The sequence below is a fragment of the Panicum virgatum genome, chromosome 8N (assembly GCF_016808335.1).
Source record: "Panicum virgatum strain AP13 chromosome 8N, P.virgatum_v5, whole genome shotgun sequence".
NCBI lineage: Eukaryota > Viridiplantae > Streptophyta > Magnoliopsida > Poales > Poaceae > Panicum > Panicum virgatum.
The window spans coordinates 50,572,385-50,598,555 of record NC_053152.1 but is presented as its reverse complement, the minus strand read 5'-3'; the positions used below and the strand labels follow the sequence as shown (position 1 = coordinate 50,598,555).

General features: G+C 49.2%; 3 protein-coding genes and 2 pseudogenes across 3 annotated transcripts; 1 reads left to right on the top strand and 4 right to left on the bottom strand.

The window, feature by feature from the left end:
• Window positions 1-1,521: 1,521 nt before the first annotated feature.
• On the bottom strand, window positions 1,522-2,532 carry LOC120685236 (scarecrow-like protein 34). The gene has a single exon (XM_039967046.1). It carries the CDS (start codon window positions 2,530-2,532, stop codon window positions 1,522-1,524), a length of 1,011 nt encoding a protein of 336 aa, XP_039822980.1.
• A 2,985-nt stretch (window positions 2,533-5,517) lies between these two features.
• LOC120685530 lies at window positions 5,518-11,744 on the bottom strand (annotated as a pseudogene).
• A 584-nt stretch (window positions 11,745-12,328) lies between these two features.
• Window positions 12,329-15,875, top strand: LOC120685528. Its single transcript, XM_039967510.1, has 5 exons — window positions 12,329-12,487; window positions 13,139-13,686; window positions 13,791-15,017; window positions 15,116-15,234; window positions 15,318-15,875. Exons 2-5 carry the CDS (start codon window positions 13,140-13,142, stop codon window positions 15,396-15,398), a joined length of 1,974 nt encoding a protein of 657 aa, XP_039823444.1. The 5' UTR covers window positions 12,329-12,487; window position 13,139; the 3' UTR covers window positions 15,399-15,875.
• A 2,080-nt stretch (window positions 15,876-17,955) lies between these two features.
• On the bottom strand, window positions 17,956-20,287 carry LOC120686795 (scarecrow-like protein 9). Its single transcript, XM_039969003.1, has one exon. The coding sequence runs from the start codon at window positions 20,012-20,014 to the stop codon at window positions 18,143-18,145; it is 1,872 nt and encodes a 623-aa protein (XP_039824937.1). The 5' UTR covers window positions 20,015-20,287; the 3' UTR covers window positions 17,956-18,142.
• Window positions 20,288-22,312: 2,025 nt separating this feature from the next.
• LOC120684461 lies at window positions 22,313-26,035 on the bottom strand (annotated as a pseudogene).
• Between the last annotated feature and the right edge of the window lie 136 nt (window positions 26,036-26,171).

Genomic DNA, 26,171 nt, shown 5'->3' with positions numbered 1-26,171 from the left:
ACAGCCTCCAGTAAGCAGTTGCTTCAGAGTGTCATCACCTCTCTGCAGCAGGAGTTTGCTATGAAAGATCTGGGTCAGCAACACCACTTCTTGGGCGTCATTGTTGAGCCTCGCTCGTCTGGTCTTCTCCTTCACCAGCAGCAGTACGCACTCGATATTCTGGAGCGGGCTGGGATGACTGATTGCAAGCCCTGCTCCACTCCTGTCGACACTCAGGCGAAGTTGTCTGCTGATCTGGGTGATCCGGTGGCTGATCCTACTGCCTACCGGAGTCTGGCTGGCGCTTTGCAGTACCTCACCTTCACCAGGCCGGACCTCACATACGCTGTTCAGCAGGTCTATCTCCATATGCATGATCCCCGGGAGTCACACCTTGCTGCGCTGAAGCGTCTCCTCCGCTACGTCTGTGGCACTGTGGACCTCGGCCTGGTGCTTCACCGCTCATCTTCTGCTGAGCTGGTGGTCTACACCGACGCTGACTGGGCTGGCTGCCTGGACACTCGTCGCTCCACTTCCGGCTACGCCATCTTCCTGGGCGGCAACCTGGTCTCCTGGTCGTCCAAGCGGCAGCCGGTTGTCTCCCGCTCCAGTGCTGAGACGGAGTACCGGGCTGTCGCTAACGGCGTGGCGGAGGCGCCCTGGCTATGACAGCTCTTGGCGGAGCTCCACAGCCCGCTCGCCAAGAGCACGCTCGTCTACTGTGACAACGTCAGCGCTGTGTATCTCTCCACCAACCCTGTCCAGCATCAGCGGACGAAGCATGTGGAGATCGACCTACACTTCGTGTGCGACAGAGTCGCCATCGGCAATGTTCGGGTACTCCATGTCCCGACTACCTCCCAGTTTGCTGACATCTTCACCAAGGGACTGCCCTCCTCGACCTTCTCGGAGTTTCGCTCCAGCCTCAACGTAGTGGCATTAGGCTAGTTGTGGCTGCGGGGGGTATTTGCCCTTTTGTACTCTATTTGTACTTTCTTCTTGCCCAGTCTTGAACACCGCTGCGCCGGTAGTTCAGACTGCGGGGGGTGTTGGCTTTCTTGTTGTCCAGTCTTGAACACTGCGCCGGTAGTTCAGACTGCGGGGGGGTGTTGGTGTATATGTGAGCCCATGTATAGAGGCCCATGTATAGGATCTATATATCCCACCCTTCTAGGGTTTGGAGTAATACAAGGCAATTATTCTCTACAACAAAAAGGTCATTCACGATAAGCACCTCATCATCATCTATCTTCAAGTCCTCGATGCATACTTTCTCCGAATTCATCATGATGGCATGGAACTTGAATGGCAAGCCAAATTCATGGGCACACTTACTGAGCCATATCCCTGTATCCTCAGTTCCTTCATTTGTGCAGGACCGTAGATTGGGGTAACCTATGGCGGTGACCTTCACCTCTGGCGGGCCACCTTCCCTACTTGCTAACAAGCGGAGCAAGCCTGCCAAATGAAACCCAAAATATGGACCGTAATCCACAATGTGCAGCTTGCTTTTTCCCATCATGGAATGCATGATGATCATAATTAAGTTACTGCCACCTTGATGAAGCTTTCAGCTTCCAGGTACAACTTGTAGGCCTGGAGGAACTCCATGAGTGATGGGCGCTCCGTAATGAGCGAGTGCCAAAGATGGCTACCGGTTCCCAGTAGACGTGCCTCCAGCCCCTTGGCGAAACATTGAGCTAGCCGTTGCGTGGCATCCCCTGATGTTGATGCATGTTTCTTGATCTGCTTCAGTAGCTCACGTGCACTCTTGTGATTGTTTGCAGCCACCGCCTGTGCACAAATGACCAACAGTGTGCGCAAGTCCACCACATCCCTTGTCTTGATGCTAATGCTCTTTCTGTTATTCTTCTCTGACTCCATGGCCATGGAAATGCGCAAATTCTCCATGCTCGTGATGCATATCTCGTAGCCGCGAAACATCATCTCCTCGAACATCTTATACGCACCAATCTCCTCCTCCTCCATCATCTTTACAGCTTTTCTGGCCCTGCTTACCTCATCTTGATGTTTGTCCCTATTGTGTCTCTTCTTGACCCCACAGTGGCTGCTGCTTTCCCTAGACATACAATTCACTAATTCGTCCCTTCTAAAACTATTGTCATTGGGCAAGAAAGTCTTGGCCTCTTCCACGCCCCTCAAGAATGCAACCATTGCATCCACGCCCTTGGAGAAGGTCGAGTCCAGTGTGCTTTGGTGACCATTGTTATTCTGAAACAAATCCTTGATTCCATCCATGTCACCCCTGTTTGTGTTGTCATGGTCCACTCTAGAGGAAGGGGGACAGAGGATTTGAGCAAAAGACTGCTGCACCTGGAATAGTGCAGGGTGATCAGAGTACTGGTACAACAAATTGTCGTCAGTATCTTCCTCCATGAGCATGACCGATACATACGAAAGCACTGTGTCATCAGGTGAGAATGGGCCTTGACAACCTTCAGGCATTAGGGTTAAGTCTAGGAAGACAGCTGGGGATGGAGGTGATGGGTCCATGAGACCCTTAGCAAAGAATTCCTCTGGAGTACTGGCCATGGTGATCAAGTATGCTTGTGGTGTGGTAGCTTTATCATCAAGGTTTTCAAGGCGTCGCCTAGGCGACGCCTAGGCGTCCAGGCGGGGAAAAAACCTGGGCGTCCGCGTCACTTTTCCATTCCTCGCCTTGCCGCCATCCGCCCGGCGCTCTGCAGCTGCGCTCGCCGTCAGCCCGGCGCTCGCCGAGCCGCAGCCGCCTCCCGCCGTCCGCCCGGCGCTCGCCGAGTCGCAGCCGCCGCCCGCTGGTCCGCCGGCCGCCGCCTGGCCGTGGTCGCGCCCGCGCACGCCGATGCGGCCGCCTGGCACCAGGCACCAGCGAGCTCAGCGCCCGAGCCGCGCCGTGCTCGGCTGCTCGCCGTCTGCCCGCGGAGGTGGAGGAGGCAGGGGTGGGCAGCGGCGGAGGTGGAGGAGGGCGGCGGCAGCGGGTGAGGAGGCAGAGGCGGGCTGGCGGCGGCGGTGCAGCTGGAGGAGTCGGGGAGGAGGAAGAGGTGGGGATGGGAACTGGTAGAGGTTAGGGTTAGGATAAGTAGTGGGGAGTTTGGGCTGCCTGTGTTGGGCTGATTTAATGGGCTTCTTTTCACCTTTAGGCCCACTAGTTCTCTCCCTTTCCTTTTCTTTTACAGGTGACTATCTAAATCTGCTAGGTTAAAGTCTAATCAAGGAAGTAATTAAGGTGGCGCCTCGCCTCGCGCCTTAACCGCCTAGGCGTCCGAGCAGTGGCCCATCGCCTCGCCTTGCCTTACCGCTTTAAAAACCTTGTTTATCATAATATCGTCAAAAGAAAAATCCTTGATAGGGTTGCAAGTGTTTGGTGATCCCTATGTTTCTTGTTGGATAATGAAGGCGATGGCTAGCTATGATTCCCATGTTGCTTTGATATTGCAGATGATAGCTACCTACTGCACAAATAAAGACTATTTTCTTTTACCTATTAATAAGGCAAAGCAAAAGTACAGCATTTTGTGGTACAAAACATATTTAAATAAGATTTACTGACAGCTCAATCCGTTGAGTGTGTTTTTCTTGGTTACAGTCTTGACCATAAAGGCTATCGTTGTTATGATCCCTCAGCTCGTCGTATTCGTTTTTCTCGTGATGTCTCTTTTCTTGAAAACAAGCCATATTTTCACTCTTCCACTCCTACATCATCGAAATCTGTTGAGCACCTTTCTTTCCTCTTCCTCCCACCTATCTCTCCTTCTCCACCAACTTCCTCTGTCGACATGGTTCCACCTCTTCCTTCTGACTCCTCTGCCGTTCCACATGTACTACAGCCACCACTTGATCCAACATCTCCACCTCCATTGTCTGATCCACCATCACGGTCCCCACCTTCATCTATTACTCCTTTTCCTTTTCACTATAGTCGTCGTCCTCGTGTTCCTTCTCCTACCTCCAGCCCTACCTTAGACGATGCTTCTCCTATCCCCACACCGCTTTATGACCTCAGGGATCGTTCTAATATTCATGTTCCCGATCGATATGGTTTTCCCACTGCTGGTGCTGTTTGTGAGCCTTCTTCTTATCAGGAAGCAGTTAACCTCCCTGTTTGGCAAGATGCCATGTCTGCTGAACTTCATGCCTTACACCGCACGGGTACTTGGGAGGTTGTTCCATTGCCTCCTAATGTTGTTCCTATCACCTGCAAGTGGGTATACAAGGTTAAAACCAAAGCTGATGGCTCTATTGAGAGGTACAAAGCTCGTCTAGTTGCTCGGGGTTTCCAACAGTCGTATGGTCGTGATTATGAGGAGACATTTGCTCCTGTTGCTCATATGACTACAGTTCGTACTCTTATTGCTGTTGCTGCTGCTCGGTCATGGATCATCTCACAAATGGATGTTAAGAATGCCTTTCTTCATGGTGATTTGCAAGAGGATGTTTATATGCATCCACCACTAGGGGTTGAGATTCCTCCTGGATATATTTGTCATCTTCGGCGTGCTCTTTATGGCCTCAAGCAAGCACCCCGAGCCTGGTTTGAGAGGTTCAGTTCGGTTGTTAGTGCTGCAGGTTTCACTCCTAGTGACCATGATCCAGCTCTGTTCGTTCACACCTCTTCACGTGGTCGCACTTTAATTCTGCTTTATGTTGATGATATGTTGATCACTGGAGATGATTCAGAATATATTGCTTTTGTTAAAGACCGTCTTTGTGACCAATTCATGATGTCTGACTTGGGCTCTCTCAGCTATTTTCTTGGCATTGAGATTGAATCAACTGATGCTGGCTATTATCTCTCTCAGTCCAAGTATATTCAAGATCTCCTTGCTCGTTCTGGTCTCACTGACACTCGGACTGCTGCTACCCCTATGGAACTTCACCTTCATTTGAAGCCATCGGATGGTCTTCCTCTTGCTGATCCGACCAGGCACCGCCATCTTGTTGGTAGTCTTGTCTATCTCACTACCACCAGACCAGACATTGCCTATGCAGTTCATATTCTCACTCAATTTGTGAGTGCACCTACCACAGTTCACTATGCTCATTTGATTCGGGTTTTGCGATACCTGAGGGGGACAATGTCCCGCCGACTCTTCTATGCCACATCAAGTCAACCTACACTTCATGCTTATTCTGATGCTACTTGGGCCAGTGAACATGTTGATCGACGATCTGTTGCTGGTTACTGCATTTTTCTTGGTGGCTCGCCAATTTCATGGAAGTCCAAGCGACAAACTGTTGTTTCTCGCTCTAGTGCTGAAGCTGAATTAAGAGCTCTTGCTACAACGACAGCAGAAATTATTTGGCTACGTTGGCTGCTGGCTGATTTTGGGGTTACTTGTGCTGATCCTACCATTCTTCGCTGTGACAACACTAGTGCTATTCAGATTGCCAACAATCCTATCAAGCAAGAGCTCACTAAGCATATTGGTGTTGATGCCTCTTTCATACGGTCCCATTGCCAACAATCTGTTGTGGATCTTCACTATACACCGTCTGAACTACAGCTAGCAGATTTCTTCACCAAAGCTCAGACTCGGGATCAACATCATTTTCATGTACTCAAACTAAATGTGTCTGACTTAGATTCCTTACAACCACCTTTAGTTTGAGGGGGGTGTTAATATGTATATAGGCTTACATATAGTCTTTGGCCTTGGCCCAGTATGCCATATAGCCCATTCGGCCCATATCTTGTATATGTAACCTAGACTCATGGAAATACAGAGATGCTGGTCATTCGACTCTAGCCATAAATATGTTCAGTCCCTTGTTTCTTTATTGCTTCACGGAGAGACCAAATTATGAGTAATTAATACATGCAGGTTAACAGATAAATAGGGCACATAAATGCTATTATTTTGTAACATGATCAGACCAAAACATAGAGAAGATATTGCAAATCCAGGACAATCATGAATCAAGAAAAATTTATCTATGGGCAGATTCAAAAGAAGTCTAGTCAATAATACTTTTATTGGGGCCTGCAATGCTCAAATTTCCTTCTTTGAAACAGAAGCCAAGAAATTTTGCAGCAACTGGAAAGTAACAAAGTTACAGTATGAACTGTTATCTGTTTCAGTGCAGCAAAAAGGAATGTCAATATTCGGGGCTGGTGTCTTCTGCCACTCAAGTCCTGTAACCCTGCAGCAGTCAATCAGATTTAAATGAATAACACAACAAATAATAGTAGTTGCTTATGTTGGAGATGTTTTATTTTAACTTATTACAAATGTTATAGGGAAATCCTTTTTAAATTACAGCAGATACTTCTGATTATCGAATCAACTACATAGAAAAAGTTGAAAAATTTGCCCTACTTTGCTCTTAAACTTCAAAGCTTCCAAGCAATCGCGTGGACTAGTTGCAAACAAAATGAACTTACGTACAATGTTGGGTGTGTTCTACGCTGATCATATTTAGCCTTATTACGTTTCTTCCCTATAAATGTAATTTTTTCTTGTGGCTAGTCGCTCATAACCATTGTTGGACAGCAGACAGACTTGCTCGCAGGGGTTTGTCACATCCAGAACATAGTCCTCTTTGTGAACAAGAAGAGGAGACAATCATGGTTCTCATGGCGTCGCCTAGGCGACAAGGCGCTTCCTTGTTTTGGGCTAAGGCGTTTCCTTAGCCGCCCTAGGCGGCTAGGCGGTGGTGACTCACCACACCTCGCCTTACTGCCGTAAGAACCATGGAGACAATCAACCACCTTCTCGGTGTGTGTGTTTGCCCGGCAGTTTTGGCGTCTGTTTTTGAGCTGTTTCGGACTTCAGGCTGTCACGCCTCATCCAAATGATGCGGAGTTCTTCTTGTGGTGGCAGCAGGCTGGTGATAGAATAAGTGCTGGCGCGTTGCGGGGTTTCAATACCCTCATTGTTCTGGTGGCATGGACCATTTGGAGGACCAGAAATGATGTTGTGTTTGATAGGATCGCTCCCAGTGTTGAAAGAGCCCTCTTGCTTGCACAGGATGAAGCTGAACTTTGGATGCTTGCAGGTGCAAAAGGGCTAGAGTGCAATGGTCGCGGTCGTGCTCTCTGACTAGGAGTCTTATATAGTGACAGCCTATTGGGTCGTGGTGATAATGGTTCTGTTTATCGGCACGTCTGTAATTTTCAAACAGTGAACCCCCAGGGGCTGGGGCGGTGGCGTGTGTCTTGAGTGCGTAGTGGTGTGTGTAACTTGGCTATTTTGGCCTTTTTCCTCTTCTTAATGCAATGATATGCAGCTCTCCTGCATATTCGAGGAAAAAAATGTTTCTTCCCTATTACATAGATGGACAATTAAAATCTGCTGATGAGCAAACAAGTAGCAACACTATTGATTTGAGATGAAAAATAAACGTGAATAGAGAATGAAGCAGAGTTTACAGGCAAGAAATAGGTAGCTTCTATATGTTGTCTAAATGAGAGATATAAATTAAGCACATAAAGCACGCATAGCTTCAAGAAACAAATTTCTGGACACCAGTTTTGAATAGCCTGTGCAACCATACTAGCTGATCAAGAATCAGCTATAGGCTGCAGCACCATTTGACTTAGGGAAATGTCTACCACATTGAACTCCACAAATGCACATGGTAATTTTAATAAAATTTGCTAACGCACGCAGTCATCTCTGAATTTTTTCCATGTGCAACACCTCAGGCAGCTAACAGAAGCATTTAGTTGCTGATAATATTTCTTCTTCAGAGTTCAAAGCCAAAACATGTTATTTACAGTACAAAAGATACTGCCTCACTGAACAATGCATCTTCCACTTGAGCTACGTGGCAAGATTTGATCAAACCAATGACCTAATCTACCAAGTACCAACTGGCCACTGGGAAATGCAAAAAGGAAATCGAAAATACGTGGTGTCGAGCACTTACGTTTCTCTTGTGAAGTCCTCAATACAAGGCATATATATCATTTAAAATATTAAATGCTTTTCAGCAGCAGCTGCACTGGCATTGATTGAGTTTAACAATTGGACAAACAGTATAAAGAGAGTTGATGAAGACTATTGTATCATTCAGTATCCAAAAGCTGAAGCTTCATTCAGAAATAACGTCTTCAGCTACCCATGTTGAGTGGGCACCTTCCCACTGGAACCCATAATTCATACTGCAATTCACAATGTGAGCAGCCGGCTTAGCAACTTTTTTATTTTGCCTTTTTAAAATATAAAGGCAAGAAGACTATTTAGATGACTTTTTACAGACTAAAATGAAGTATTTAGGTGGATATTTAGGAGTTGGTTGTGAATGATATGTAAATGTCCTAAGAAATTTTTATGTGAAAATATAATATAGCAACTTGAAGTACACAAGAAACATACTATGCTATTAGATAAAAATTTGTGGCTTCAGTTCTCAAACATAAGATTGTGATCATGTGGTGTGGTTTATTTTGCAAACATTATATACTACAGTCCATACCAGTGTACCTTATTCGGACTGATTCCTTTTATATGCATGTAGATGTAGACACAATACTCCACACTATGAACCTAGGCCCTGAAACATAGAGGAATAAACAGAGATTCAATGCAAATATAAGCATCTCCTAAATCAATACAAGTTTAATTGTAGAATCACAGTAGTTTCAGGACTGACAGACAAAATAGAGACCATAAGCACAGTACATGAGTGAAGGATAAATAAAGCACATTAGCTACTTTATATGGCATTTAGTTACCCTTGATGAAGAGAAGTGCAGACAAATCGGACAGACATCCTACACAAATATGTACCTAGAACCAGATTGACCAATGAAAGGTGATTTAATAAAGCATGTCATTTGAACAGATACTTATCAGGCAACTGTACTCAGTAGCAACAAACATAGTGATTACGTTACTAATTTCCTTAGCATGAGCCAATAGATCCAATACATTGTCATCATGTATTCAATTTAAAAATACTAGAGGATGAGATCACCACATTCTTCTGTTCATTTAGTTTTCACTACATATTTGAACTCAGTGAATGAATGAATCAGACAGCGAAAAAAAATGTCAGATTAAGAGTCAAGGCAGTTGCTGCCTACCTTAAGTCATCTAGAAAGATGCAACCAATCCAAGTCCACTGGATCGTATTTATAGACCTCTATAAAAACACTAGCATAACTGTATCTGGTATTCATATCCCATTTATGTTTCATCATGAAAAACTACCATCCAGAGCTAGCACCATCTGCCACCCACATTGAGTGGGCTAAGAGGATGCGGCCTTTCCACCCCTGCAGTAGCCATTGTTGATCCTCCTCGATAACAAAGTCCTTGTGGTACTGATTCTTGACAATGTTCCTCACCATATTAACGGACTCTCTATTTAACGGAAGTTGCCTTAGACCAGCCCGTCTGTTTCTGATCTGCCACTGCTTATATGTCTCACCACGCTCCAGCCGGTCCTCCCCCTCACAGGCAATGGCATTCAAGGCAACCCAACCAAAGATATCCCGTTCAAGCACCAACCGCAGCCGGCTCTCACGTGGCATAGTTGCATCAAGCATGTCAAACATTGCGGAGTGGTAAAAGAGGGCCTCTCGGAACCGAGACAAGAAGAAGGTGCCATATGAACCATTGATGATGCCTTGGACGAAGACGTCAGGCTTCATCTTGGCAATGTTGCTGAGGACAACATCTCTGGGGCTTGATCGATCTGTGACGACGCTCTCATCCATCAAGGTTCTGAAATTGAACAGGTCATTGACGACAAGGACCTCATCAGGTTCCACATTCAGATCGTCGATGCTAATGGTGTGCCACTGTGCTACCACAGCACCGAACTTTAGTGGCACACAGAGCTGATGGGCACAGTTGCTCAGGCGATGGCCCATCTCTGCAATGTGGTTTGCTGGGCGGAACCCAGGCTGAGGGAGGTCAATGCTGGTGATCCTCACCTCTGGCGGCCCACCATCCCTAGCCCCCAATAGACGCAACAGCTCCGGCCACTGGAACCCAGAGTGGAGGCCCTAATCCACGATGTGCAACTTGCTCCTCCCTATTGCAACATCGAAGATTGCTTTGTTTGCGAAGTGAAACGCCACTTTCCTGAAGCAGCAGGTTGACATGAAGAGCTGGTAGGCCTTAAGGAACTCCAGCAGCGGTGTGCGGTCCGCGGTGAGTGACCTGTAGACCTGGCTCCCAGTGCCAGCCAGGCGAGCCTCGAGCCCCTGTGCAAAGCAGTAGGCAAGCCGCTGTGTGGCATCGCCTGTGGGCGAGGCGTGGTCCTTGATCTGCTTGAGCAACTCGTCTGCGCTGCGGCGGTTGTCGATGACTGCCTTGGCACAATGAAGGAGCAAGGTGTGCAGGTCAACCACCTTCGAGGCGCGGCGCTTGCCTCGTGTTCTGGTCCTCTTCCTCGCCTTCTTGTTGTCCGCTGTGGGCACATTCTCCATGGAAATGGTCAGGCCCCCCATCCCCTTGGCACAGGCATCGAATCCCCTGAGCATCATTTCGTCGAACATCTCGCGGGCGCTGGCTTCCTCCGACTCGGCCGTCGCCAGCTTGCTGGCCCTGCCGGCCTCAGCCTCCTGCTCGCCGCCGCCGCTGCTGTGCCTGTCCCTGCGGCCCCTATCGCCGGCTGACTCCTTGCTCCTCAGCGGCTCGTCAGCAGTGTCGGCGGGCAGGAACTTGGTGGCCTCATCCACGCCTCTGAAGAATGCGGCTGTGAACATGTCGGTGCCGTACTCCTTGTCGTGACCACCTCTGTTACGGGGATACTCCTATGGGCTGGCGTATCTGTATCCGATACGTTTCAGATATGGATACGCCCCGGATACGTCTCGGATACGTTTCCAGCAGTATCCTGAAAATACAGATACGTTTTGTATTGGATACGTGTATCCGACACGTTTGGGCCAGATTGGATACGGCCCAAAGCATTAGTCATCCCAATTAGCCCACCCAGACCAGATTTTAGACTACAGCTACCCCTCCGTGACCGAATAGCAGCCGCCGCAGTCCTCGACTCTTCGTGCTCTCGTTCCTCCCTCACGCCCGACCTCTTGTCGCCCTCTAGATCTGGTGGCCGCCGGCGAGCTCCTTCCCTGGCAAAAATCAGTCGCCGGCGAGGCCCTCCCTTCAAAACAAGTAAGTTCTTCCCTGAACTGCCACCCCTCTCAATGTTTTGCTGTGAATTGAAGCCCCCCTTCTTCTTTCTTTTGCTGTGAACAGCCTAAAGATGTGTCATTGCCAGTACCAACACAACTACTGATTTCAGCATGATATTTATATATAATTATTAATTATCCTAGCCGTATCCCCGTATTGGTGTTTTTTTGGAAAGTGCGTATCCGCGTATCCGATACGTATCCGATAACCGTACCGGTATCCGTGTAACATACATGACCACCTCCATTGGGTGAACCCCGGTGGCCGGGAAAGACGGGATCTTGGTCCGGCGAGAAGGGTGCGCCGGAGAGAATCTGGGAGAACGGCAGCTGGGCGTGGAGGAGCGCGGGGTGGTCCGGGCTCAACTCTGCGACGTCGTCCGCCTCTTGCTCCTCCATGAGAAGAGCAATGCGGGAGAGGTGAAGGTAGGAGGAGGCCGCCTCGTCGGCGTCGCCGGGGAACACCGGGGGAGCCATGGCTGCCTGTAACTATAAATCTGCAGCTGCAATGCACCCCGATCGATACTTAAAGGGGAAGGATTGCTGGAATGGGAACCTCCTCGTGGAGCTCCAATCGATGGTTCCAACCCATCCCAATGCAGACAAGGGAGCATCACCAAGAAATAGCAACAAGGGAATCCAATCGTGGTGTCTTGTTGCGTTTAGAACTCACAACCCCTGTTCCGCTAGGCGCGCGACTAGGCGCGATTCAGCGCGCTTAATCGGTAGGCGAGGCCCGTCGCCTCGATTAGGGGGGGTCGGCGGCGTCTGGGCGATAGGCGGCGCTGGGCGGGGCTAGGCGGCGCGGAGGCGGCGCGGAGGCGAGCGGCGCGGCGCGGAGGCGGGCCCGAGCATCGTGCGCGCGCGCGAAGAAATCCCGCGCGGAGGCGGGCCCCGCTGCCGAGCGCGCGCCAAAAACGGGAGCCGCGGCCGAGCGCGTGGGAGGGATAAGGAGGAGACGGGCGTTTCCCGCCCGCCATTTGCTCCATCCGCCGGTGACGACAGCATCGACGAGGTCATCCCCGCCGGTCGTCACCCGCTCCCCTGCTCCAACGCTCCCCCGCAGGAAGGTCGTCACCCGCTCCCCTGCTCCACCGGTCGTCCCCACTGCCAGGCGCCGCTCCAGGAAGGTCATCCCGGCCGGCGCACCCCCAAGGTCAGTCCCCTCCCCTACTCCTCCGTCTTCCCCCTCCCCTGCTCCTCTTCTTATTCCCTCCCCTGCTCCTCCCCTGTTCGGCTACTCTGAAGTCTGAATGACCTTGCGTCCTTGCGAAGTTCCACCTGCAGGCGCTGCTCCTCCAAGCCTGGGAAGCTCCGCCGGCCGCACTGCTCCTCGAACCTCCTCCCCGCTGCACTGCTCCAGCCTCCAAGTCTGCAAGGTCCTCACCGCCGACGGCCTCATCCTGCTCCAAGGTCAGTCCCCTCCCCTGCTCCTAGGCTGACAGAGTATTATGTTGTTGGTGGCAAGTGCTGCTCCTAGGCTGAGATTATCTTTTCCTGGGCCTTGTCATCAGTGTAGGATGCTGTGGCATCTGACAGTGACTCCCTTACAGTACAGTGGGTATCTGAGAATGTATTACAATCCCTAAGTTCTTCAGTCCTTGCACTCTGCATCGTGTTCAGTTGCTTGCTCTCTGAAGACGGGAACATGTCATAATTATTGCTTTGGTCATCTCTATCTAGCTTTTCTGATTTAGACTCAGCTTTCATATTAAGTGTGTCAACACCTGAACACATACCATGTTCCACAGAGGCACTGATGATTACTATACCGGGCATGCCCATGGTTGCTACATTACTCCAATGGTCGAATGCATTTTCCATAGTAGGTTGCATTACGCTTTGAGAACACTCATGTTTATGTCAGATCTGAGAGCACTCATGTTTATGTCAGATCTTGAGAGCACTCATGTTCATGTTTATGTCATGTTTATGTCCTTGTTCTGAGAGCACTCATGTGTACAGAGGCTTAATTGTGGTGTTTTTGTAATTTGAAACTGCTCTGAATGATGAATGAATCACTTATTTGAGTTATTTCAATGCATGCCCATTGCCTAACTGTAGGATGTCGACATCAGAGAATGCACAAGTTGATGGAGCCAGCACTGAGGCAGTGAATCTCCTGAAAAGGAACTCAGATGATGTTGGATGGGAGTATGGTGTTCTTGTTGATGCTAACAATAAGGACAAGGTCAGGTGCAACCTTTGTAGTAAGGAGATGAGGGGAGGGATTTATAGGCTGAAGCAGCATTTGGCTCATGAAGGAAAGAATGTGACTAAATGTCCAGCTAGAACACAGCAGGCTTCGGAGGCTAAAGCAAAGTGCAAGAAAGCACTAGAAGATGCAAAAAGGAAGAGGGAGGAGAAGACTGTCCGTGAGCTAGAACTTAGAGCGGAAGTGGATGTGTCTAGGGTTGGAGAGTCAGAGGAAGTCACTTGTGTTGGTAGTTCACAGCCTCACAAATTAGGACCTATTGACAAATGGACACGTGCTATTGATCCTACAGCTACCAAGACTGAGTCTTTAAAGCAACAGCAGCTGAACAAAGAACTTTGGAAAGAAAGATCAAATGAGGTGCACAAGTATATTGCAAGATGGGTCTATAATCATGGTAAATTACTACTATACTAATCTGTATTTGCATTTTAAAATTCATTAGCTGTTGTTATTCCTGTACTGAACACAAATTTGGCTTCTTTTTTTATACATTTGCAGCAATACCTTTCAATGCATGTGACAATGATGACTTCAAGCAAATGTGTGAAGCAATTGGACAGTTTGGACCTGGATTTCAGCCTCCAAGTGATGATTTACTGCGAGAGAAATTGCTGGAACAAGAATATGCAAGAACCAAGAGTTTGATGCAGGAACGTCAAGCTGAGAAGTTGAAAAATGGGTGCTCTGTTATGACCGATGCTTGGTCAGATAGGAAGAGGAGAAGTATAATGAATCTGTGCACTAATTGTGCTGAAGGAACTGAATTCATCAGCTCAAAAGAGATGTCAGATGTGTCACACACAAGTGAAGTCATCTTTGAACTAGTGGACAAAGCAATTGAAGACTTGGGTCCAGAAAACGTGGTGCAAGTAGTGACCGACAATGCCTCCAACAACATGGGAGCAAAGAAGCTATTGCTTGAGAAGAGACCACAGATATTTTGGACATCTTGTGCAGCTCACACAATCAACTTGATGCTCCAAGGAATTGGCAACTTGCCTCGGTTCAAGAAAGTGATTGACCAAGCAAAGGCATTTACTATATTTGTCTATGGCCACACAAGAACATTGGACTGCTTGAGATACTTCACGGAGGGGAAAGAGGTAGTGAGGGCAGGAGTGACTAGGTTTGCTTCAAACTTTCTCACTTTGAACAGCATGCTAGAGAAGAAGGACCAGCTAAGAAAGATGGTGGTTCATACTAGGTGGGACTCATTGAAGGATGTGAAATCAAAGAAAGGAAAAGATGCCACAGCAACTATATTGAGTCCAACCTTTTGGAAGGAAGTGAAGCTAATATTGGCTGTTTTTGAGCCATTGTTTAAAGTCCTCCGTTTGGCTGATGGGGATGTGAAGCCATCCATGGGTTTCATTTATGGAGAACTACTAAAGGCAAAGAGAGAGATCAAAGAGGTCTTTGGCAATAATGAGACTCGATTCAAGGATGTACTAGCTGTTATTGAGAAGAAGATGAAGGGAAGACTTGATTCTCCATTGCATTTGACAGCTTATTTGCTCAATCCACACTATAGCTTTACTAACCCATTAATTTTTGATGAGCCCAAAATGAATGAAGCATTTATAGCTTGTGTTGAGCAATTTTATTATCATGACGAGGACAAGCAAGATCAAGCTGCCAACATTGAATTGAAACAGTTTCAAAATAGAGAAGGAGCATTTAGCAAGAAGCTAGCAAGGACTTTTCAAAACTTTGATTACAATCCAGGTAGAGGTGTTAAGTAACAAATACATGGTTGTTTGCTATTTTCTAACATGGATGTTTGCTGTTTTCTAACTAATAGGGGTATTTTTCTTTTATTTCAGCCTCATGGTGGAGGTTGTATGGAAGCCACACACCAGCTTTACAGAAGATGGCTACAAGGATCTTATCTTTGACATCAAGTGCTTCTGGTTGTGAAAGAAATTGGAGTGGGTTTGAAGGGGTTAGTACCTATCTATTATGAACATTTCAGCAGCATTATAATTAAATTGCACAACTGAAAATGCTCTTATTTTTAATTTATAGATACACACTAAGAAGAGGAAGACTTACTACAGCCCGCCTCGAAAAGTTGGTCTATATTCAATTCAACAACAGGCTGCTTAGTAAGAGAGAAAAGATCAAGACAAAGAAGATCACTGATGTTCTCTTGTCTAGTGATACAACTGAAGTTCAAGGTTTTCTCCAAGAGGGTGGAGATGATTGCGCATTAGTTGTTTTTAGAGATGAGGAAGATGAGGATGAAATGGAAGGTATAGGGATACGTTGGGCTGTTATTGGAGAGGCAGTGGGAGCAGAAGAGCAGCTTGAGCGGCGTAGAAGTGGTAGAGTGAGGGAGGCAAGGGAGCTCTATGAAGGAGAAGAGTTTTCGTCCGAAGAGAAGAGTATGAGTCTGATGAGGATGAGGATGAGTGAGGGAGGCAAGGGAGCTCTTATGAACTGCTGTTGTGTGCTATGTTGTGTGCTATGTGACTGTGTGAACCCTTGAGGGGTATGAACTATTTGCTTGTGCTTGTGTTTGTGTTGTATGAACTGCTGTTGTAGTGCTGTGACGTCCTTTATTTATAAATTGTGTTGTGCACTTGTACTGCTGGCTGCTGCTATGTGCTTGTGTTTATGGCTTTATGCTTTAAAATTTCTAATTATTAGCTGCTGATATAGGATGCTCATGGATTGGAGGTGGCTGAAATAATTGAGATAAGTGACAACTTCTTGTTTCCTATTTTTTTCATGAACTGCTGTCTATTGACTATTTAGTATTTACAAGATGTCAAAATGTGATGTAGGAGGAAGGAACATGCAAGATTAAGCCACCAAGGTATCAGGTATGTCTACTGACCCTATCTTTTTTTACTGTAGCCTATATATATTCAGCATTTTTTGCTATATATACATAATATATTATATATATAAGTTGTACGGCAAAACGCCAAAACGCCTAGAAAAACGCCTAGCAGCGCCTAGGCGCGATTACTCCCGACTAGTCTCTAAACTGAGGGTCATCGCCTAGATTGCGCCTAGCGCCTAGCGGAACAGGGCTCACAACTAGTGAAGAGGAAAAAAAATGTATTCTTTCCGTAGCCAATGAAATGCAGTTGGGAAAATTTGGGAAAATTTGCCGTGGGACACTCTTCAAATGTGGTTTTTGCTTTAGGACACTAAAAAATATGGTCTTTGCCCAAAGACACTAAGATTTTGTGGCCATTTGCCACAGCACACTAAGAAGGATGGATGGATGGTCTTCTTAACACCGTTAGCTACAGTAATTAAAGGGCCCACCTGTCATCCTCTCCAACGATATCTTCTCCCAACCCCTGCCTCCAGCCCCGGCGACGGCTTGCGTCGGCGGGAGGCGCAGCCCTTGCCGCGGCTGCTCCTCCAGCGGCGCGCCTGCGGCCCCTTCCCTGCCGTGCCCCTGCCCCTCCCTTCCCTCCTCTCCTTCCCACGCGGCGCGAGCAGGGAATGCGACGCGAGGCGCACGTGTGGGAGGGCCGCGCGTGACCAAGCTGGCTGCAGCGGCGCGTCACGCGAGGAGCAGCGGGGTGGAGAGGCAGCGGCGCCGGTTCAGCAGATCCCACGGCCGGTGCCCTCCACCAGTGGCGTGGCGGTGTCCTCCCCGGTGGTGTGCGGCGGTCCCGGTCCCCTTCCCTCGGCGGCGTGGCAGTCCCCCACCCCCTGCGGTGCGCCGTCCCTCCGGCGAGCGCCAAGCGGCGAGGAGGTGCAGTTGTGGTGGCCGCACGCCACGGCGGCGGTGGCACCGGCGGCAACCCCTGCAGGCTGTGCCGAGCAGCGGCAGCCTTTGCTGCCGACGGCGGCGGCGACCGCACCTGACTGCGGAGCCCCCGCGCCCCGCCAGCACTACTGGCAGGAGGAGGAAGATGGAGGCGCGGCGGTAGGCGGAAGGAGGCGCGACGGCGGCGTCAGGGAGGTGCGGCGACCGCACCTGACTGCGGAGCCCCCGTGCCCCGCCAGCACTACTTGCAGGAGGAGGAAGATGGAGGTGCGGCGGTAGGCGGAAGGAGGCGCGACGGCGTCGTCAGGGAGGTGCGGCGACTGCGTCAAGGAGGGGCGGCAGCAGCGGCGGGAAGGGGCGGTGGCGGGCTCCTCCTCACCGCCGGCACCAGTCGCACCCGCGGGTATCGCAAGGAGCAAGAGGAAGAGGATGGAGGCACGGCAGTGACGCAAGGGAGATGGAGGGCAACGGCGATGTGGTGTGGCAAATGGCCACAAAATTTTAGTGTCCATGGGCAAAGACCATATTTTTAGTGTCCAAGAGCAAAAACCACCTTTAAAGAGTATTTCCCGGCAAATTTTCCCAATGCAGTTAGATGGTGTGCTCCTCTTGTTGCATTTCATCGTGTTTCTGAACGAAACTGTCTTGTTCGTTTCATCGTCTCCAATGCACCACCAGCAGCAGCTTTACAAGTTTCTGAACGAAACTTTCTTGTTATTAGGCAGGCCATCATCTTTCATGTTCCCTTTTGTCTGTCCCCTTTGACCTTTATCTCAACATGGCTCTATTCTGGAATTGTTTATGATGGATGATGCAGACAAAGGGAACAACCCTCACAATTGTTCATGCAAAAAATCTGCAAATAGTTTCTCCAGCCGCGTTTATGGTCACAGCACGGTTTTGTTCTGGAATTGTATATGTGACAGATGATTTATATTCAGTTTAGTTTCGAATTTAATACCTTCTCTGAATCTCAGAAATGTCATTTACCTTTTCACCTATGAAAAGCCACTCCTCAGCCATGGTTACATGACAAAAGATCTTACAGCGTTGGTAGCTTCTATCATAGGCACACCAAATCTATCAGCAGCAGAGAAAAAAGGAGCTAAACTGAACTCTATCTGGAGGAGGTAGCATCATCTGCATCGTCTGCAACCCATGTGGATAATCCATAGAGCACACGGCCCTTCCACCTGTGCAGCAGCCATGACTGATCCTCGTCGACAACGAAGTCCTTGTGGTAGTTGTCCCTGACCTTGTCCAGCACCACCTTCACAGCCTGCGGCTCGAGCGGGAGCTGCCTCAGCCCCGCCCTCTGGTTCCGCGCCTGCCACTGCCTGTACGTCTCCGGCCGCTCCACCCTGTCGGCGCCCTCGCACGCGATCACATTCACGGCGCTCCGGCCAAAGATGTCCCTCTCGACCAGCAGCCGCTCCGGGCTCTCCCGGGGCACCGTCGCCTCCAGCAGGTCGAACTGCGCCGACCAGTAGAAGAGCAGCTCCCGGAACCGCGTCGGGAAGTAGGTGGTGCCGTAGCCGCCATTGACGACGCCATGGATGAACACGTCCGGCCGCATCCTCCGGATGTTGCCGAGGACCTCGTCCCTGGGGCTCGGGCGCCCGAGGACGACGCTCTCATCCATCAGGTGCCTGAAGTGGCAGAGGCTGCTAACGACAAGCACCTCGCCCGGATCGATGTCCAGGTCCTCCGGCGAGATGGTCTCCCTCTTCGCCGCGATCCCGCGGAACCTGAACGGCACGCCGAGCTCGCGAGCGCAGCCGGCGAGGCGGCGGCCCGTCTCCTCGATCTGGTACGCGGGGCGGAAGCCAGGCTGGGGCAGGTCGATGCCGGTGATCCTCACCTCCGGCGGGCCGCCTTGCCGAGCGGCGAGCCCGCGCAGCAAGCCCGGCCACTGGAACCCGTAGCTGATGCCGTAGTCGACGATGTGCAGGCGGCGGCGCCCCGCCGCGGCGTCGAAGATGGTCTTGTTGGAGAAGGTGAAGGCCACCTTCTTGCAGCAGCAGGCGGCCATGAAGAGCTGGTAGGCCTTGAGGAAGTCGACGGCAGAGGTGGGCCTGACCATGAGCGAGTGGTAGAGGCGGCTGCCCGTGCCGGCGAGGCGCGCCTCCAGGCCCTCGGCGAAGCAGTGCGCCAGCCTCTGCGCGGCGTCGCCGGTGGGCGAGGAGTGGCGGCGGACCTGGGCCAGCAGGTCGTGCGCGACGCGGCGGTCGTCCGCGGCCACGGCCTGCGCGCAGCGGAGCAGCAGCGCGTGCAGGTCGACCGCGTCGTCGTCGGTGGAGGTGTCGCCGCGGCGCCTCCGCCGCCGCGGCGCCGACGTGTGGTTGGCGCCGGCGGTGAGGCGCTGCTGCACGCCCTTCATGCAGATGTCGCGCTCGCGGAGCATCATGTCGTCGAACATCTGGCGGGCACCGGCTTCGTCTGGCTCCGTGGCGGCGAGCTTGGTGGCCCTGCGCGCCTCCGGCTCCGGGTCGTCGTCGTCGTACCCGGTGGCGGCATGCCTGTTGTTCTTGCGGCCCCGGGCATGGCCGCCGGTGTGGTCGAGGAGGAGGAGGGCGTCGTTGGTGGGGAGGAACTTGGTGGCCTCCTCCATGCCCTTGAGGAACGCGGAGGTGACCATGTCCGTGGCATGGTCAGCGGCCGGAGAGGCGACCGTGGGCGAGTGGTCAGAGTCAGAGCAGCCCCGACCAGCCCCGGTGTCGGCGGAGACGGACGGCGAGGCGGTGCAGTCGGAGAGGATCTGGGCGAAGGGAAGCTGCGCCTGGAGCAGCGCGGGGTGGTCGGGGTACTGGTAGAAGCTGTCCGCGCCGGCGGCCTCCTCGTCCATGAGGAGGCGGGCGATGTAGGGGAGCACCATGTCGTCGAAGGCGGCAGGGTCGTCGTGGGGAGGCGTGGGCGGCAGGTCGAGGAAGACGGAGGGGGATGGCGGGTCCGGGTGGACGAAGAGGAACTCCTCCGGCGCGGCGGCCATGGCCGGGGGACAGAGCAGCAGAGCTCTTCCTCCTCGTACTTGCTAGCTGGTGTATGTCAGCAAGCAAAGGCAAAGGGAGTGTGCAGGTGGTTGCGTGGAATGAATGCAGCATCCTCATGGAGATCACTCACTCACCGGCCGATCAGCCGATGAGCAGTTTCGAGGCAACTGCCGGCGGCTCCCTTTCCCGGGGGGAAAAAAAGCAATCAGCAGTTCATTATTTTTTCAGTCTCTCTCAGCAGAGGGTAGAGCACTCATGATCCAATCTCTCTGGAAAACGATGATAGGCTACAAATCTTTTTAGGCCCTGTTTGTTTGTTTAGTTCACACCCTATAAATCCCGTAAACTTTACGAAAAAAACATCGCATCGAATATTTCGATATATGTATGGACTACTAAATGAAATTTATTTACAAAACTTTTTGCATGGATGGGTTGTAAATCGTGAGACAAATCTAATGAGTCTACTTAATCTATGATTTGCAACAGTGATGCTACAGTAACCACCGCTAATTATGAATTAATCATGGATTAATTAGTATCATTAGATTCGTCTCGCGATTTACAATCCATCTGTGCAAAAAATTTTATAAATAGACTTCATTTAGTACTTCAAATTAGAAAGATTCTTTTGAAAAAAAAATTGCGTTTCAACTAAACAGGGCCTTAAAAAAAAGGAAAGTGACACTGATGGATGGCCACCCAACGTGAACAATCATACACGTCCTGCTTTCAGCGAATTAAACTGAGGGTTACCACCCCATAAACCCGTAAACACAAAAAAATATCATATCGAATATTTCGACACATGCATAAAGTACTAAATGAAGTCTATTTATAAAATTTTTTGCATGGATGGGCTGTAAATCACGAGACGAATCTAATGAGCCTACTTAATCCATGATTTGCAACAGTGATGCTACAGTATCACCAGCTAATTATTGATTAATCATGAATTAATTAGCATCATTAGATTTGTCTCGTGGTTTACAACTCATCTGTGCAAAAAAATTTATAAATATACTTCATTTAGTACTTCAAATTAGCAAAATTCCATCGTAATTTTTTTTGCAAAACATATAAACACGGCCTGAACATATATTGGATCAATCATTGATCAAACTAGCTGGCGTGTACCATCTCTCCAGACAGAAGAAACAAAAGCAGAGCAGGTGCGCGCCTCACCTGACCTAACCTCACCTACCTCCTCGACTGAGAGAACATTTGGTTTGGGCACCCACGGCAGTGCTGCATAGTATATGCTGCCATTGACCAGAGACATTGCCTACCTTACCTGAAGCTTGCTTTGCTTGACCATCCTTTACTAAAGATCACAGAACAGTGCCAACTTGGTCCACAACGAATCATTCATAGCTCTGCTTGCTTTGGTTGGGGGGCACAAATCCAACAAATATTGATGCCCACACATACTTTTGTAGTATAACAGATGTTCAGCAGATCAGATACCTCACATGGATAGTCAAACAAGTAATCCATTAAATTGTTTATTGTCAGCCATAATAATTAATACGACAACTATATACTAACTATACTAGCAAAAAAGAAACTCAGGAGATGTTCTGTGTGCGCTACATTTGCACAATCTCTCATCAACCTACCCAAAAGTTTACTAGAGAACCAATAAGATGCTCTACTTAAGACATGGACTAGGAGGCAGCAGCAGCATTCGCAACCCATGTCGACAGGATGGAATGGATGAACTCAGTACCACTATGATGAAGTTATATGATGCAGGATCATTGCAAACTTATGCCATAACGCGCCCATCTTTGTTCAGAAACCATCACAACTGATCATCCATCACGTAGATACCAGCCATTAGCTCTTCCTAAATTGCAGAAACGCTTTCTTTGCAAGCCTGTGGAGCTTGGGTACACTGCTATATCCATTGTACTCCATGCGCTTTGAGTAAACAAATTTGTCAGATCAGTGTAAGTCTAGATTAGTTTCATGAACAAATGAAACAACAGGAACTTTTTTATGACCACCTCTATTAGCTGTATATCTGAATGAAAGAATTAAGTAAAGTCTTCAACAGAAGATGCCTCGGGGAAATTTGGGATTAAGGAGAAAATAGGTGGAAGTACCCTGTCAATAATTTTGCATTTCAAACAATCACAAAAAAAAAATTGAAAATGCAGAAATCAATGTCCTGAATAAATGGAGAATCTTTTATGCTTCATCAAGCTTCTATTTAATATTTTCAGATGCAAGGGAAGCCCAAAAATCTGAGGACACAACAAAACTGAACTTCACAAGACAGATATCTCACCGCATGAAAGTCAAATAAAGCATATATATACTATCAATAAGTAAAGTAATAAACAGGGTTCTTCAGTTCTGTTGTACATTTATACAGGTTCTGCACTAGCACGCAGGGAACTATTTGTAAGACCCAGTGTAGCTGCAGCAACGAGAACACCAAATAAATATGTAATTGTACATTACAAGAGATAATTGTACATTACTACTGCTTATGAATTTCATCTTTAGGCCAAGCCATCTTGCAAGAAAGTGAGTTGAACCACAGCTGCTGAGCAATTCATGAAGCTCATTGGTAACACAGAAATTACCGATATCTCTGTATCCAGTGAAGAAAAGCAGCTAAACTTCTGAGACAGCATCATCTGCATCCCATGTCGACATGGCATAGAGTATGCGTCCCTTCCATCCTTCCAGGAGCCACTGATGATCCACATCAATGACAAAATCCTTGTGGTACAGGTTCCTAACGTTCTCCCTCACAGCCTTTACAACATCTGGATCCAATGGCAGCTTCCTTAGCCCTGCCCGGTGGTTCCTCACCTGCCATTGCTTATATGTCTCGGGGCGCTCCACCCTGTCCAAGCCCTCGCAGGCAACAACATTCAGGGCACACTTCCTAAAGAGGCCCCGCTCAACCAAAAAGCGCTGGTGATTATCCCGTGGAGCGGTGGCATCCAGCATGTCAAAAATTGCAGAGTGAAAGAACAGCGCCTCACGGAAACGTGTTACAAAGAATGGAGCGCTGTATGAGGCATTCATGACAAAAAGGATGAACGCATCAGGCTTCATCTTGCGAATGTTGCCGAGGACAACATCCCTAGGGCTTGGGCTATCTATGTCGACCCCCTCGTCCATCAAATTACCAAAATTACGGATGCTATTGACAATGAGTACCTCATCAGGGTCAATGTTCAGGTCATCAACACCAATTGTCTCCCACCTTGCCGTGATGCTGTGGAACTTGAATGGCACGCCGAGCTGAGAAGCACAATTGCTGAGTCGGCACCCTGTCTCCTCGATCCGAGAAGCTGGGCGGAAGCCAGGCTGAGGGAGGTCAATGCCAGTGATCCTCACTTGAGGAGGTCCACCCTTCAGTGTTGCCATGTAGCCTAGCAAACTTGGCCACTGGAACCCATACTGTATTCCATAATCCACAATGTGTACCTTTTTCCTCCCTGCAATGACCTTGGCGATGGTCATGTTAGAGAACTTGAATGCCATCATTTTGAAGCAGGAGGCTGCCAGGTACACCTGGTAGGCCTTGAGGTACTCCACGACTGAGATGCGCTCAGCCATGAGCGACTTGTATACCTGGCTCCCTGACCCTGCCAACCGTGCCTCTAATCCTTCAGCAAAGCAATTTGCCAGCCTTTGTGTGGCATCACCCCTCGGTGAGGAGTGCTGCTTGATCTGCCTAAGCAGTTCGGTCGCACTCCGGCGGTTGTCCGTGGCCACGGCCTGCGCACAGTGGATGAGCAAGGTGCTCAAGTCCACTGCCTCATCAGCACTCCGCCTTCCCTTTGCTGACCTCCCTTTGCCCTTCCTGCTGTTGTTCTTAGCATCGCTGCCCATTGTGATGCGCAGGGCCTCCATTTCTTTGAGGCACATTTCGCGTCCATTGACAATCATTTCATCGACCTTGTCGCCAGTTTCCTCAGGCTCGGGCACCATCAGCTTGCTCTTCCTGCACGTCTCAGCCTCCAGGTCATCCGAGTTGAGCCTGTTTTTGCGGCCCCTGCCATTGACTCTTCCCTCCTCCTGGTCGATGAGGAGGCTGTTGTTGATGGTGGGCAAGAATTTGTTGGCCTCCTCCATGCCCTTGAGGAATGCTGTGCTGAGCATATCCATGTTTTCCCCATTCTGGCCACTGAAGAAGGCCGAGGCCAGCACCGCGTGGTCACCATCCCCAGCAGGCAAAGGCAGGGTTGTGGTCCCTAATTGCGCCGGACTCTGCTCATCGGCAATATCCAAGAAGGCCGAACTCTGGACGCCGGTGCCGGTGCCGCTGCCGAATCGGCCGGCGACGAACGCGTCGGCGTCGCCAGCGGTCCCTGATTTCGCTGGATTCTGCTCCAACCCTGGGCTGACGCCATCTTGCGCCGGCAAGAAGAAGGTGCCGGCATCGTCGCCGGTGTCGTGCAGTCCCATGTCGGGACTCAGCGGGGACACGAGCAGCTGGACCGGGTCGTAGTCGGAGGACGGCGAGAGGGTGGCGGCGGAGCCGGAGGCGGTGCTGTTGGTGTCGGAGAGGATCCGCGCGTACGGTTCCTGGGCTTGGAGGAGCGCGGGGTGGTCGGGGAACTGGTACAAGAAGTTGTCGTCCATGTCCTCCTCCATGAGCAGCCGCGAGATGAAGGGGAGGACGAGGTCGTCCGACGAGGCCGGGCCCTCGCCGTTGCCATCGGGGCGGGGGGCAGGTCGAGGAAGATGGAGGGGGAGAAGGGCTCGGGGTCAGCGAAGAGGCCCTCAGGCGTGGCGGCCATGGCTGCTGGGTGTGGGTGGGTCAAAAATCGAAGCTTTTCCAGTTCCTTTTGCACGCCAAGCAGGCAAGAAGGGAGAAAACAAGGGAAAGTTCAGCGAAGGCGATGTTCTTTTGCAGCGGCGGCGGCTTTTTCTTTGGTCACGCTTGTACACTACAGTCAACTGCGGTTAGTACAACATCAAACCTGTCCTGGCAGTACCTGACAAAAATTATTGTAAAGTGTTAACATTTGAAATATTAAATACAGACTAATTATAAAATAAATTATATAATCCATCTATAAACTACGAAACAAATTTATTAAGCTCAATTAATATGTTATTAGAATGTTATTGTAACAGTTTAGTGTCTAATCACATCCTAATAAGCTTATTAGATTCGTCCCACAATTTATAAGCAAACTGTGCAATTAGTTTTTTATTTTATCTATATTTAATTTTCCATTCAGGTGCAGCAATATTCAATGTGACACTTTTGAAAGTTTGAATTTTGGATCAAAACAAAGGAAACAGTTTCTGTCCTGCCGAAATGACAAAAAAAATAGGGGTTTCCCCCCTTTTGGAGGAACACAGTAGCCATATCAAGTTATCAACACACACAACCTGAATCGTGACAACTATCATGGTCAACTGAAAATAATATCCCCTGTTCCATACATATGTGTATAAAGTAATATGGATGAGAGCGGCAAAATACAGCCTAAACTGTACCTGCTTGAGTTCTCCTGATGGTCAGGTGTTTCCCTCCTGTTCAATGGATGGACAGATGAACCAAATTGTTAGTACTCCAATCCTGAAAGGCTGAAACAAGAATAAAGGTGACAGACATATAAGAAACATAGAGGGGTAGTGCAGGAAAATAAGTGTACCTGCGTCTGTGAGATGGAGCAAACAGGAAAAATAAGTGATTAAGGGATAGTGCAGGAAATGACTAATTAAACAAGAAACATCAAGAATTTAAACAGTAAATTTATCCACAGCTACCACGTTGTTATGCAAGATCAATATATAAGAATCCTAACAGATTTGCAGCTTTTATACAGATCCACAGCAGTAAACCATATTGCTGATACATACATGATTAAAAGATCATTGCAAACATATAGAGGCAATAAGGCGTCCATCTTTGTGCCAAAACCATCACAGCTGTAAGATTTTGTACTTTTGAATGTATGCATCCTCAAGCAGATGCCAGCCTGACTCTCTTCAAATTGCAGGAACATCACATGATCCTGGATCTGGTGATGTCTCTTAGCTGACCTATCTGAATGAGAAAAATGGTGCAAAATATTCAGCCAAATGGAATACTCTGATTAATCAGTGCAACTTCAATAATCACACCAGACGCAAGGGAAATACCAACAATCTGATGATACAAAAGAAACAGAA

What these genes read in the sequence shown, in the direction of transcription:
- LOC120685236 (XM_039967046.1), bottom strand. Translation starts at nt 2,532, where the DNA reads ATGGCCAGTACTCCAGAGGAATTCTTTGCTAAGGGTCTCATGGACCCA.
- LOC120685528 (XM_039967510.1), top strand. Translation starts at nt 13,140, where the DNA reads ATGTCGACATCAGAGAATGCACAAGTTGATGGAGCCAGCACTGAGGCA. An exon ending in AAGATGGGTCTATAATCATG is followed by an intron (nt 13,687 to 13,790) that starts GTAAATTACTAC and finishes ATACATTTGCAG; the next exon opens with CAATACCTTTCAATGCATGT. An exon ending in ATTGGAGTGGGTTTGAAGGG is followed by an intron (nt 15,235 to 15,317) that starts GTTAGTACCTAT and finishes TTTAATTTATAG; the next exon opens with ATACACACTAAGAAGAGGAA.
- LOC120686795 (XM_039969003.1), bottom strand. Translation starts at nt 20,014, where the DNA reads ATGGCCGCCGCGCCGGAGGAGTTCCTCTTCGTCCACCCGGACCCGCCA.